This window comes from Alosa pseudoharengus, unplaced genomic scaffold (assembly GCF_046254945.1).
Source record: "Alosa pseudoharengus isolate Yale_2024_CS ecotype anadromous, Long Island Sound unplaced genomic scaffold, YU_APseudo_1.1 YU_APseudo_1.1_scf_16, whole genome shotgun sequence".
In the NCBI taxonomy this organism is placed as follows: domain Eukaryota; kingdom Metazoa; phylum Chordata; class Actinopteri; order Clupeiformes; family Clupeidae; genus Alosa; species Alosa pseudoharengus.
In genome coordinates this window covers 15,366,493-15,381,813 of record NW_027468630.1, presented here as the reverse complement: position 1 = coordinate 15,381,813, position 15,321 = coordinate 15,366,493, and the positions used below count along the sequence as shown (strand labels likewise).

Genomic DNA, 15,321 nt, shown 5'->3' with positions numbered 1-15,321 from the left:
AATATTATGTTTTAGTGAGTGTCCAAAGGGGTGAAAGCCACTTTAAATCGGGTCACATTATTGACTGTTGTGTGTCCGAGAGTCAGTTTGTGGGTTTTGTAAGGGTCAGCAGCATGAGGGACAAGACCTACAAGACCTTTTTTTGGATTTTCTCTTCGTTTTTTCACTCGAAATGATATGTTGTATGCTTATGAGTTATGCCGTAGCTGGTTAGCCTAAGACATGCTGTAAAACTCTTTAGATACGGATTTTTCCAAACGTCAATGGGACAAATGAATGGGAATCTTACATCCGGCACCTAACCGCGTTTTGGCTGTGGGCGGGACTGTGCAGCTCTATGGAAGAGGTTCCAGATGGATGTGAGTGAAGCTAGGCGGAGCTAAGCGGAACGACATTCATCTGGCTAGGGCCAGGTTAGAGAAGCTATGCCACTTTCATCAAAACCTATTACAAAGCTATAGCAATGTTATGTCATTAAATATGATAAACAGTGATTCTGGAACAGATCTGCGTCTTCCTTATCCCGTTAATAAACATATTACAGTATGTAACCATATTCCGTCCGTTCGGAAAAAAAAGTTGCGCTAACTGTTCTAGTTTGTTACAAGCAGCATGAGCCATCAGGCAGGTAGTTAACATAAAAATTTTTTGCTAGGCTAGCCTTCCTGCTGCGACATTACACCATTTGTACAAGACAAGTAGAGCTATTTTATCCAGTGTAATATATCACTTACCACTATCTTGTTTTTTCTTGTCATTCTCTTCCTTTCTCTTCTGGCCTCCAGACGCATAACTCCGCTTCATTATGACTGCCGAGGTTTTATATTTTCGCGGCAGCAGCAGAGACCATAAACTTGGCTGGCTGGCTGCTAACAGCGACTACTGAGAGGGGCCCCCTTGAGGGGGATCCCGGTATTGCCGGTAACAGTGTCCTTGCACTTTACTGCATTGACTATCAAAGGGGCGCTCACAGTTTGTCATTGCATTTTATTTTTAACCAGTCGTTGTCTTGGGGCCCCTGGCCAGCTCGCGGCCCCAAGCAATTGCTTGGTTTGCTTGCCTTCTAGCGAGGGCCTGAAATGAGCGCACATTCGCTCAACATGCAAAACATTTTGCGATGACACCTCTAGGGCTCCGTAGTACGAAAACGGATCATTGATCAGGGAAAAAAAATATCATGGATCAGGAAAAAATAATTTTCCTCGGCCCTCCCCCAGGCCAAAACATTTCTCCTGGGCCTTCCCTTAAGGCTTAAAAAATTCTCTTAGCCCCCCCCCCATAAATATCGTACAGTCCCTTACCAATAGCTTTTTTACTAGGTGTCTAGTAACACCTCCCATTTATCCACAGCCAAATCCTCGGGGAAACACCTGGAGAGACAATCATGTTTGGGGTGCCCAGAGGGTCTGGGCGAAAATAATGAAAACATTTTTTTAACCAATATTAGTTTTTGAGATGTCTATCTAGGGGTTTTTAGTGGTGCTGAATCTATCCCAGCCATTCGTTTTGAGTAAAAATGACTCCAAGTCCATAAAAAATCCATAACAATCCATAAAAACTTCCTTAATCGGTTTAAAATTGAATAAACCTCATCCAACTCCCCTGCACTCCCTCACTCCTGTTATCATCTAGCTGGTTGATGTTCTGGCAAGAGTTACCATGACAGTTCCAACAAGCAGAAATACACTTGACTCCTTGCTTTTTACCTGAGAGTGTCACAGCCGCCTGCACAAGTGGCCGTGGATAAATTGGGAGGTGTTACTATAGGAACACGTAGTAAAAAAAGCTATTGGTAAGATTTTTTTTTGCAGATTTTTAGGCGAAAAAAATGCCTAACTTTCCCTAACTATTAGTTGGACAGTTGAGTCAGAGTTACCATTTAGCTGGGGGTCGTTTCTAGAAAGCTTCGTTTGCTAACTTGCGTCGCAACCTTGGTAGTACGCTCCATCGTTCTTGGATTTGGTGTTTCTAGAAAGGGTAGTTCGAACTCTCAATCGCAAACAAGGACGCAAAGTTTGGTCGTTTCGTTTGAACTACTGCCCTAGGCAGTCGCACTTGTGTCGTTCCTTGGTAGTTCCTGTTGGTGTCCGGAGCGCCTAACCAAAAATCACAACCGCCTAACCAAAATTTGCGAAGTGGATGTTTATCTCGTGAATGATTGATCTATCCTGTAGCTTAATTTTGAATAAGACACTGACTCCCCTACTTTGGTCATTCTTGCTATTTATGTTAATTTAAGTATTGCCTTGCTTTTAGTATTATAATCTTCACAGACCCTTACATCAGCAGTGCTAAATGGTGTAGTGGCTAAAGCAGATGACTTATTATCCCAACGTTGTAGGTTCGATTTTCTTATGATGTGAGATTGTCCTCTTGCTTCTCGCTACCTGCAGGTGAACTAGTGTGACACGTAGATCCAATTGTTTTTGACTGATGTATTGTACCTATGGTCTCTCGATGTAGAATAACTATATACATAAATATGTATGGTCAAAACCTATTGTGTCTCGTAGACCTACTCTTACTCAGAGATGAAAAGAAGATAGGATGCGAACTCGGGCTGAGCGCGCAGTGCACCGACGCGCTCCCGTTAAGCCACGAGACAGTTGACAAGCTATGGGATACCCAGACATTTGTCCAGGCTATATATTTTTTCCAACATAGATATTTAACACAAATAATGAGTCATATTGGTCTGCTTAAGTTAACTGTTTTATATGCTTGCAATAGGTTTAGGTTTTGGCTGGTGGCAATGCAATGCCAGCATTAATCACTCGGTTTAGATTAGAAAAATGTCGACATAGGCCGTGACAGAACATTTCTAGGGGGTGGGGTATTACTCGTTGCCACTGTTTCCACCAATGATATGTATCGCTGCATCATCAACAACGTTGTTGGAACTACGGTGTTCGAACGACGGAGGTAGCGAATTGCGACACAGGTACGATGCTTTCTGGAAACAGGTGTAACAGTGTCGTTGTTTGGTCGCAAGTTGCGTCGTACCATGGTTGAGCAACGTCGTTGCTAACTTTTCTAGAAACGACCCCCTGGGCGGCTGAGCCAGGTGAGAGGTGTACATGGTACAAAGTGGTACATGGTAAATGCAGTCGCGTGGGGCTTGTGTCGTGACGTGGTGAAGGGGTGGTGCCGGGATGCGAGACAAGAGATGCTCTCGCGCACCCACCCTGTTGTGCGGGCGGTTAATGATATCAGATGCCATCGCACCGGAATTCCCGAACAAGCTTTACAGTTTGTGATAGAGAAACTGTATACACGCGCTCCAGTGTCGGAGTAATCGGTGTCTACTCATGCATGTCTAAGATTTCATCTTTTCTGTAGAATGCTATTCTCCTATCATGAGTCTGTCGGCGCGAGCAGCGGGCGTACGGTACAGCGCATGCCTGTATGTGTTGTTGTGCAGTCTTCTTTATGAAGGCAACGCTGGGATGTCCGCCAGCAACGGTAAGTCTGTCGGCCTGAACATTTATATATCTTTTGAGAGCTATGGAGAGATATCGCTGCGCGTGTAGCAGTCAATGGTATCGGACACGCGACACCGGACAGCGCGAGAGTGGTGAATAAGACAAAACAACCACAGCAACAAAAGTCTCAAAATGAAGAAATCTGTCTCGTGATGAAGATTCTCTCCGGTAAATGCTGACGTGTTTGTTGTCATTAACTGACCCTAGGTGATTAATAGTTGAATGAAAGTTCAAGATGTGTGTTTGTGCGCGCGTTTTGTCGTGGGAGCTCAGTAGCTGTGTCCAAATGTAAATGTACATTTGGCAGTTCAGATGTAACATGCCGTAAATAATCAATAGTACGAGTGTGTGTGAGTACGCTGTGCATCTGTGCTGTCACATTCTCACTTAATAAACCGGAGTATACGCGCGTGTGTTTGCAGGGGAAGTGGGTTGGAAAGGAACGGCGCCTGCACCGGGCTATGAGGTGACGTATCCACGGTGGCTGCCGGCTAAAACCCACCGCCTCCCAACTGGAGAAAAGGTAGGCAGTGGAGGTGTGTGTGTGTGTGTGAGAGAGAGAGCTCTGTGACAACTTGCATCAAGCGTACCTTCAGCCCTGCCAGTAGGTTCACTACACAGGCGCGAGGTGATCCCGTATCAAAAAAGGAATGCTATTCGTGTGCTGTAACGGGACGCTCGTGTCTACACACTCTTGGTCCAAAATTAGCGGCACTACTGTAACAGCAATAGCCAGACTACTGTAAAAACTACACACTCTCTCTCTCTCTCTCTCTCTCTCTCTCTCTCTGTGTGTGTGTGTGTGTGTGAAGCATCCTTCTGATGTTGAAGTCTGGATCACAGCAGAGGGTCGGGATCTTCTCCTTCAACTGCAGAAGAACAAGTCAGTTTTCTAGCAGTGTGTGTGTGTGTGTGTGAATGTATGAATGAGCAAGTTATTTTAGTGGTCATCTCTCTCTCCACTGGCAGCTCTATAAATACAAAGAGTATGACCTGTACGTGTGTGTGTGTGTGTGTGTGTTAGTGGGTGGGTGGTGGTGGCGATATGCTGGACTCCAAAGACTTATGTTTCATAGGCAGGTCTAGACTTGACCATCATAGCAGCTTGTGTGTGTGTGTGTGTTTGCAAGATGTTTGCAAGAGTGAGTGATACCTCAAACAGTTGGCAAGATATAAGAAGCAGAGAAGTGTGTGTGTGTGAAAAGCTGAACAGATACACTGCAAAAACTGCTTATCTAACAAAATCTCACCAAGTGTTATTAATCTTATATCAAGATAAAAAAAACTAGTTGGTATTGTTTTCAGTATAAATAGACTTACCTAGCGCTTTCTTGTGAAAACATTTGACTTAATTTTAAAAAAGTTTGACTTATTTTAAGACATCTCATCCTGAAAACAAGCAAATTTGTCTGCCAGTGCGTTAAGCAAATGTGTCCTAAAAACAAGCAAATTTGTCTTGATAAGACTCCTTAAAAAAAGTCAAAGTCTTCTTAAATTAAGTCAAAATCTTCTTTTGAGAGGGCGCTAGGTAAGTCTTTTCATACTAAAAACAATACCAAATAGATTTTTTAATCTTAATTTAAGATTAATAACACTTGGTTAGATTTCATTTTTTGCAGTGTAACGCCTCTACTACTGAGAAAGAGGACAACCACAAAAAAAATGAACACACACACACACACACACACACACACTGTTAACTCAAGAGGAAATCTGTCTCAACATCCTTCCCGCTCAGGGGGTCGTTTCTAGAAAAGTTAGCAACGACGTTGCTCAACCACCATGGTACGACGCAACTTGCGACCAAACAACGACACTGTTACACCTGTTTCCAGAAAGCATCGTACCTGTGTCGCAATTCGCTACCTCCGACGTTCGAACACCATAGTTCCAACAACGTTGTTGATGATGCAGCGATACATATCATTGGTGGAAACAGTGGCAACGTGTAATACCCCACCCCCTAGAAATGTTCTGTCACGGCCTATGTCGACATGTTTCTAATCTAAACCGAGTGATTAATGCTGGTATTGCCATCAGCCAAAACCTAAACCTATTGCAAGCATATAAAACAGTTAACTTAAGCATGAGTCATTATTTGTGTTAAATATCTGTGTTGGAAAAAATATATAGCCTGGACAAATACCTGGGTATCCCATAGGTTAACAACTGTCTCGTGGCTTAACGGCAGCGCGTTGGTGCACTGCGCGCTCGGCCGGAGTTCGCATCCTATCTCTTCTTTTCATCTCTGAGTAAGAGTAGGCCTACGAGACACAACAATAGGTTTTGACCATACATATTTATGTATATAGTTACTCTACATCGAGAGACCATAGGTACAATACATCAGTCAAAAACAATTGAATCTACGTATCACACTACAGTAGTTCACCTGCAGGTTGCGAGAAGCAAGAGGACAATCTCACATCATAAGAAAATCGAACCTACAACGTTGGGATAATAAGTCATCTGCTTTAGCCACTACACCATTTAACACTGCTGCTGTTAGGGACCGTGAAGATTATAATACTAAAATCAAGGCAATATTTTAATTAACATAAATAGCAAGAATGAGCCAAGTAGGGGAGCAGTGTCTTAATCAAAATCAAGCTACAGGATAGATCAATCATTGAGTCATGAGATAAACATCCACTTCGCAAATTTTGGTTAGGTGGTTGTGATTTTTGGTTAGGCGCTCCGGACACCAACAGGAACTACCAAGGAACGACACAAGTGCGACTGCCTAGGGGCAGTAGTTCAAACGACCAAACTTTGCGTCCTTGTTTGCGATTGAGAGTTCGAACTACCCTTTCTAGAAACACCAAATCCAAGAACGATGGAGCGTACTACCAAGGTTGCGACGCAAGTTAGCAAACGACGCTTTCTAGAAATGACCCCCAGATCTGCAGTGCTGGTTACCACACACACACACACACACACACACACACACACACAAACACACACACACACACACACACACACACACACACACACACACACTCTGAGGTATTGATTGATCTGAAAGTATCTCCTCCTCTGCTTCTCCTTCTTATTCTTATTCTCTCTGTAGCACTGTGTGTGTGTGTGTGTGTGTGCGCGCGTGTGTGTGTGTGCGCGCGCGCGCGCGAGTGTGTGTGTGTGCATTCGTGCGTGTGTGTGTGAATTTCATTCTAGTATGTGTCTGTGTCGGTGTGGGTATATATGTGTGTGTGTATATGTTTGTATATCATTCACAGATTCCAGTGTCTTCCCCATAAGAACATGCACATACACACACACACACAAACACACACACACACGCACACATGCTTTTAGCTTAATGAGTGTGAGTGTCTGAAAGGCCCAATATCCTTAAGAGCGTCTGGGTGGGTTTTTGCTGAGTCAACACACACACACACACACACAGACACATTCTTAAATTTTCCCTTGGGGATCAATAAAGTATCTATCTGCACACACGCACTATATTCCCTCTTTTCCTCCATCACTCTCTTTCTCCTTTTGGCTTTCTACCCCCCTTCTCTCCCTGCCCCCCCCCCCACGTCCTCCTAGTGAGGTCATCCCAGTGTGATGTCATTCAATCTCTTAAGTGAATGCCCCCAATGGCACAGCTGCATCAATTCACACACCCACGCACACACACACAGACACAGATACACACAGACACCAAGCGAGGGCTCAGTGAAGTCTTTGTTTTGCCACTAAAATCACAGCCTCTGCCTTACGAAGCTAACAACACACACACACACACTCACACGCACACACACACACAGATACAAACAGCATACAGTAGCCTGAAAAGTTGTGGGTTCAATTCCCGGCTTCCATCGTTGTGCCCTTGAGCAAGGCACTTAACCCCCCCCCCCCCCCCCACACACACACACCAAGGCATAGCTCTGGTGTCAATGCCCCTTGTAATGTAATTGATGTAAGCTTTGGATAAATGCTAAATGCTTCTGCAAAATGAATAGAAACACTGAGACGTGTGTGTGTGTGTGTGTGTGTGTGTGTGTGAAACATGTGCATGCTCACAGACAGTGCGTGTGCGTGTGTGTGTGTGGGTTAAGTGTTCACAGACAGGGATGGGCAAACATACATCAACATGTATTTTAGAATAAAATATAAAATACGCTCATTTTAAGTGTATCAAAATAAACTACAAAATACAGTGGCCATGCCATAATAAAATTATGCTAAAAATGCTTTTTAAAGGGAGCATGAAATCGCTTTGCACACACACACTGCTTCAGAATTTGGGGAGACGCACAATATTGTCCAGACGCATAGTAGGCTAAATTCCCTCCGCTGGCTGCAGAAAAATTGCAGTTTAACAATAAACAGCAATGCTAATCCGAGGTACCTCTCTAGTTTTATTCCATAAATATATTGTTTTTATAGACGTTAGTGGCATGCGCTATCAAGAGCTTCCATGTACTTCGTATGTTTGTCAACATCGCCAAAACTACAATTTTCGCACAACTTGGTGGAAAGGTGTAGCACAGGCAGAGACGGTTGATATTGTATATTAAGGATCTTTGGCACAGGCTAAGGAAAACCCATTCATTTCTGGAGCTGATCGTATTGAAAGTATTTCCCATATCGTAGTCTATTAGATTGCTCGCAACATCAGCAAAAATGAAACATGGAGAGTGGATGTCTCTGCGAAGATACCACTGTTACATTTGATGCGCACTCAATCACGATTTGACGCAGTAAAAAAGCAACGACTGGTAGTAACGAAGGTAAATTGGATTAAAGCAAAACTTGGCCAAAAACATTTTGTATGCATTTGCGCTGATAGCCTAGCTATGTGAATCACGGACTATAGCCTAACCAAAGAAAGTAAAGGAGATTTGCACAAAATAAAGGCAGTGTTATGGGTTGTGTTTCTACAACATGTTGGCACAAAACTTAATTTCTGTCATAAACGAAGTAAGCTAAGCATTTTCTCCATTGTCAACATGAACTACCGGTATGTTCAAGCAGTGACATGTAGTTTAATTCATGGGTTAACGTGTTATTATTTTTTGTTTTCATGTTTTCCCACATACACACACACACACACACACAAACACACACACACCCATCTCACACACACTGCACCCACCTCACACACACACACACACACACACACACACACACACACACACACACACACAGTGTACAGCGCACACGACACGTCAATCAGCTGTTCATCCGCGGAGAAAACGTACTGCTAATCAACATCCCCAAGACGTGACCGTGTGTGTGTGTGTGTGTGTGTGTGTGTGTGTGTGTGTGTGTGTGTGTGTGTGTGTGTGTGTGGGGGGGTTTCTACGTTAATTGTCTTTCTTCAGTATACAGATACATGTTGTATATACACATAGCTTTGTTTGGTTTTGTGTGTGACAGAGATCTCTTCTCTCCTGCCTTTCGGGAGATGTGGTACAGTCCCGACGGAACTCACCAGACAATCGGACGAAACCATCAGGTGCGTGGGGAGAAGAGCAGAGATTATATATAGATAGTAAAAAGCTACTATCCCCACTAGCTGACATGACATAGAACCCCCACCCCCCCTCTCTCCCTCCCTCTCTCTCTCTCCCTCCTTCCCTCTCTCTCCCTCTCTCTCTCTCCCCCTCCCTCTCTCCCTCTCTCTCCCCCCTCTCTCTCTCCCTCTCTTTCTCTCTCCCTCTCTCTCCCTCCCTCCCTCTCTCTCTCTCCCTCCCTCTCTCTCTCTCTGTGTTTCAGGATCACTGTTTCTATCATGGTCGTGTTGTTGGTTGGGGAGTCTCCAGTGTGGCACTCAGCACCTGCTCTGGCCTCAGGTAACACACACACACACACACACACACACACACACACACACACACACACACACACACACTCACACACACACACACAGGAAGAGCCCTGGTCCAGACAATATTGGTGGCCGCCTCCTCAAAAGCTGTGCAGAGCCTGACATACTCGCCTTTATTTTTAATAAGTCACTCCAATCACACCAGGTCCCTCATCTCTGGAAAGAGTCGGTGATTGTACCTGTGCCTAAGACCAAAGGACCTAAATCACTTAATGATTTTAGACCAGTGGCTCTCACTTCCCTCATTATGAAAGCCTTTGAAAAAAATATTAAACAGGAGATTTTAGCAACAACACGGCCGCAACTTGACCCCTTACAATTTGCCTACAGGGCAGGACCCGGGGTCAAGGATGCTACAGGCAGCCTCAACACAGTTTTTAACCACCTGGAAGGGGCAAAGAATTTTGTACGACTACTATTTATTGATTTTTCATCAGCTTTTAATTGTATTTAGCAGACAGACTTTTAAAGACACACAACATCAACCCAGGGGTAATAGCCTGGTTAGTTGACTTTTTAACCTCCAGATCGCAAAGGTTTAAAGTTAACAGTGTTTTATCTGGCAATCTTTTATCTCCTACTGGCTCCCCCCAAGGATGTGTCCTCTCCCCTCCTCTTTGTTGTATACACAAATAAATGTCGTTCACAATATGATGGAAGACAGGTTTTTAAGTTTGCAGATGACTCTGTCATTGTGTTTCTTCTCAATAACACCGCGGTTGACCATGGACCAATAGTGAATGATTTTAATGATTGATGTAAGCGCTCCTTTTTAAACATAAATGTAGCAAAGACCAAGGAACTAATTATTGATTTTAGGAAGCAATGCCCCCCTCTTCCCCCCACTATCATTAATTGTCAACCAGTTGAGGTAGTACAAGAGTATAAGTACCTTGGCATAATTATTGACAGCAAGCTATGTTTTAATTCATACACTGATGCTGTTTGTGCCAAAGCCCATCAGCGCATGTACTTTTATCGCAAACTGAGGAATTTTAACATTGACCCTACTTTTATGAGAATGTTTTATTTCTGTTTTATTGAATAATAATAATAATAATAACTTGGACTTATATAGCGCCTTTCATGGTACCCAAGGTCGCTTAACAATGAGGGGGGGTTTGTGGTCATCCATGATTTGAGTTCCTGCAGACAGTTGACAAGTAGTATGTGTAGGAGATGGGAGGAGGGGTTTGTGCTGATATAAAGCTGAGTGTCATCGGCATAGCAGTGGAAGTTGAGTCCATGTTTACGGATAATGTGACCCAGGGGTAACATGTAGATGGTGAACAGCAGAGGACCAAGCACAGAGCCCTGGGGCACGCCATGGCTGACGAGTCTGTTTTAACCTTCTGTTTTATCTGCTGGTTTGGTTCTCTGTCCATAAAAAACAAAAATAGACTAGAGAGATTATCGTCAGGACATGTTGCAAGATTGGAGGAATCAACTTCCCCACTCTCTCTCACACCTACACCAAAAGAGTGGCAAAGAAGGCCCAATCTATTGCAGCTAACCCCAGCCATCCGTTGTCCTGCCAGTTTAAGCTAGTCCCCTCAGGCCGTAGGTACTCCATGCCCAGATGCAGGTCCAATAGACTGAGGAACTCTTTTATCCCGACTTCCATTTCCATTTTAAACAATCTGCCAGAACTGTTTTAACTATATTTATTTTTATTTATTACTGTGTTAGATCCTGCGGGTATTTATGTTTTTATGTATTGTTGTGTGTCTTGTCCTTATGTCTGTCTGCTGGCTGTGCAATTAATTGCCCCTCGAGGACAATAAAGTTACCTTGACCTTGACCTTGACACACACACACTCACACACTTACACACACACACACATAAACACACACACACACACACAGACACACACACACACACACACACACTATTGTGACTAAGGGGACGCGTCCGGGGAAAAGAGAGCGTCTGCTCACCCGAGATAAACAATGACCATACAGCTTAAAAACTGCATCGAAACTCGTAATTCTGATACTTGAAAATCATGAAAAACTTCAGTCAACAATTATGGGTACAAGTGAAAAAATAACCACCAAATTAAATCTGAAAACTGGGGGGAAATGGGCAACGTCTGCTAGCTTTGTCTGCTACGCTAAGCGAACAACACCTTGTGCTTCTAATGATCAAGAGGGAAGATTGTCACATACACATTTGTAGTATGTAATAACACTATACAGTGTCTTTGAAGTATATTAATCCCTGTAGTCATGGAGACATTGTTTACTTTTGGAAAGGAAGCACATGGCCATTGTGAAGTGTGGGTCCCAGGGCCCTGTGTTCCCCAGTTCAATTTAATGCTAACGCACACTTTGAACGATCACACAGTATTCAATATTACTGATGGCGTCAAGGTGGTGGGGGCCCTGAATCAAATCAATACGTTCATTCCCGGTCCATGCTCGTGACAACAGCTCAGACACTGAATGTATATGGAGAGCGATAAAAAAATGACCTTGAAATTGTGGCGTTAAATGCGGCGCGATGAAAATTTGAGTGCACCTAAATTTTGCTGGTGCACCTAAATAAAAAAGTTGGGGGCACCAGTGCAACTAATGCAAAGAGTTACTCTGGAGCCCTGCAGCTGATGCAGTGTGTGTGTGTGTGTGTGTGTGTGTGTGTGTGTGTGTGTATGTGTCTTCTTATGATGCAGCTGATGCAGTGTGTGTGTGTGTGTGTGTGTGTGTGTGTGTTCTTACGATGCAGTTGATGCAGTGTATGTGTGTGTGTGCGTGTACATGTACGTGTGCGTGTGCGTGTGCGTGTGCGTGTGTGTGTGTGTTCTTATGATGCAGTTGATACAGTGTATGTGTGTGTACGTATACGTGTATGTGTGTGTGTGTGAGAGAGAGTGTGTGTGTGTGAGAGAGAGTGTGTGTGTGTGTGTGTGAAAAAGTGTGTGTGCGTGTGTGTGTATGAGAGAGAGAGTGTGTGTGTGTGTGTGAGAGAGTGTGTGTGTGTGTGTGTATGTGTGTGTGTGTGTGTGTGTTCTTATTATGCAGCTGATGCAGTGTCTGGCTGTCTTCCCAGGGGTGTGGTCTCACTGAACTCCAGTGTCAGTTACATCATCGAGCCGCTGGCCAATCAGACGGAGCCGTGGGGACACGCCCTCTGTGCTGAGAAGCTATCAGTAGGAACCTGCCATCATCACCATGGTGACCAGCGATACACAGAGCAGCTGACAGAGCTGATTGGTGGAATGGCCCATCCACACTACGTCGGCAGGGTGAGTGGTGGTGAGGTGCATGATGGGAAATGATGATGAACTTCCTGGAGCCCGGGTTAAGGTCAGGATTGGGTTAGGGTCAGGGGTCAGGATTGGGTTAAGGTCAGGATTGGGTTAGGGTCAGGGGCAGTTTTCAAATCCTTTAAGTACTAAAGTGGAACCTAAAAGCTGACAGAAAGGTCTCAATACCAGGCGTTCAGTGCATCCAATACCAGGCGTTCAGTGCATCCAATACCAGGCGTTCAGCGCATCCAATACCAGGCGTTCAGTGCATGCAATACCAGGCATTCTGGGCGTTAAGTGCATGGAATACCAGGTGTTCAGGCGCTCAGTTCACCAGGCGTCCTGGGCGCACATCGGCTATGTCATACATTCTCTGCATTATAAGTTAGGGTAGCATCAAAAGAAGTTATTCATTTAGGGCTAAAGAGCTAGACTGTGCTGCTTTAAATGCTAACGAGGCTAAAATACTCAGGAGGGTGTCTGTGTAACATGACAAGGAGGCATCAAAGGATCGTTGCAAACTGATCAATCTCAGTCATAGTTTGAGTTGTGATAAGAGCAGTGATGTACCAAACAATTATATCTGATGTGACTGTGAGTCTGTCAGCCTCTTATTTAATGTTAGTTTGTTAACTTGCCTGGTGGAATAATAATGGAAGTTATGCTTTAATGGTAGTGAGGTGCAGGTGCATGTTGGGTAATGTTGGCGAGGTGCATGTTGGGTAATGCTGGTGAGGTGCATGCTGGGTAATAATGTGGGGTGCATGCTGGGTAATGGTGGTGAGGTGCATGTTGGGTTATTGTTGTTTGAGGTCTTACGTCCAAAATCCTGAACCACCCCTTTAAGAGCGATTCTAACCGCTGAGTTGGAAGCCTGGGCTTTTAGCTCAGTGGTTAGAGCGCTCGTCTCCCATGCCGGTGTGTATGTCAAGGTGGCGGGTTTGAGGCCCGTGAGCGGCGAACGAACCGACCTTGTGACACGTGCGGGGTAATGATGGTTGCTGCTCCACAGGAGCGGAGGGACATCAGTCGGAACATGAAATACGTGGAGCTGTTGCTGGTGGCCGACCACGCAGAGGTCAGTAAACAACAGCACGTTATAAACAACAACACTTAAAAACAACAACACATTATAAACAACAACACATTATAAACAACACCTTACAAACACCAACACTTAAAAACAACAACACATTATAAACAACAACATTTAAAAACAACAACACTTTAAAAATAACAACACCTTATAAACAGCAATACTTAAAAACAGCACCTTACAAACAACAACACTTGAAAAAAAACTACACATTATAAACAACAACACTTAAAAACAACACCTTATAAACAGCACCTTAAAAAAAAAACAACACTTAAAAATAACAACACCTTATAAACAGCACCTTACAAACAACAACACCTTAAAAACATCAACACATTATAAACAACAACACTTAAAAACAACACCTTATAAACAGCACCTTAAAAAAAAAACAACACTTAAAAATAACAACACCTTATAAACAGCACCTTACAAACAACAACACCTTAAAATCAACAACACCTTATAAACAGCACCTTACAAACAACAACACTTAAAAACAACAACACATTATAAACAACAACACTTAAAAACAACGTTGTTTACCACGCTCGGAGTTTAGTGCTGGGCTGGTGGGTGCCTAGCCCGAGAATTTCTTTAGGAATCCACCGTCTTGGTTTGTATAGAAATGAATATTAAATGACATACACATAAGAGGTTGGACATACGGGCATACATATATGTGACGTTCCGATAATTTACAATTGTGTGTGTGTGTGTGTAAGTTTGTGAAGCGGGGCCAGGACAGAGAGAAAGTGAAGATGACACTGATGGAAGCTGCAAACTATGTGGACAAGGTAAGACAGACACACACACACACACACACACACACACACACACACACACACGTACACATACACGTGCACACACATGTATACACACACGTTAACACACATACACACACACACACACACACAAACACACGTACACGTACATAGATAGATAGATATATACTTTATTGATCCCCAAGGGGAAATTCAAGAACATGTACACATACACACACATGTATACACACACGTTAACACACATACACACACACACGTACACACACACGTTAACACACATGCGCTGGTGGTATGCCGCCGGTGGCGTGCCACTTGTGGTCCGCCGTTGGACCACCATCTCTTTAAATGTAACTTGTCATGAATATTAAGAAAAGTTAAAACAATTATATATGGAGTATAACTGAACAAATGAAAAATATTTTACACCAATAGTGGCAAGATTTGGGCAATTTGTCTGCAACCCACCAGCAGACCGCCAGAGAACCAATGAGCAAAATGCCAGCGGACCGCCAGCTATGCCCCCAATGGACCGACAGTGGTCCGCCAGCCTTTTGCTATCTGGGTGTATACACACGTCAACACACGTACACATATTTTAACACACGTACACACACACGTACACACACACACACACGTACACACGTATACACACATGTACACACACACACACACACACACACGTACACACGTATACACACATGTATACACACACACACACACACTCACACAGACACACGTACACACACATGTATACACACACACGTACACACACACGCACACAGATTCACACACACTTGTTTTGTGTTAGTATTATAAGGCATTGGGTGTGCGTGTTGCGGTGACGGGTCTGTGTGTGTGTGTGTGA

At 43.8% G+C, this 15,321-nt stretch overlaps 1 protein-coding gene across 3 annotated transcripts in view; it reads left to right on the top strand.

Moving 5' to 3' along the window:
- Positions 1–3,189: 3,189 nt before the first annotated feature.
- LOC143125585 (disintegrin and metalloproteinase domain-containing protein 19-like) overlaps positions 3,190–15,321 on the top strand; it is a 48,646-nt gene continuing 36,514 nt past the window's right edge. For all 3 annotated transcript variants that reach the window (XM_076287202.1, XM_076287200.1, XM_076287199.1), the window contains exons 1-8: positions 3,190–3,462; positions 3,905–4,005; positions 4,295–4,365; positions 8,874–8,952; positions 9,213–9,289; positions 12,374–12,569; positions 13,585–13,650; positions 14,397–14,468. In XM_076287202.1, coding sequence (XP_076143317.1) covers positions 3,357–3,462; positions 3,905–4,005; positions 4,295–4,365; positions 8,874–8,952; positions 9,213–9,289; positions 12,374–12,569; positions 13,585–13,650; positions 14,397–14,468 — 768 coding nt within the window. In that variant the 5' untranslated portion in view covers positions 3,190–3,356. The remainder of the gene's footprint in view (positions 3,463–3,904; positions 4,006–4,294; positions 4,366–8,873; positions 8,953–9,212; positions 9,290–12,373; positions 12,570–13,584; positions 13,651–14,396; positions 14,469–15,321) is intronic.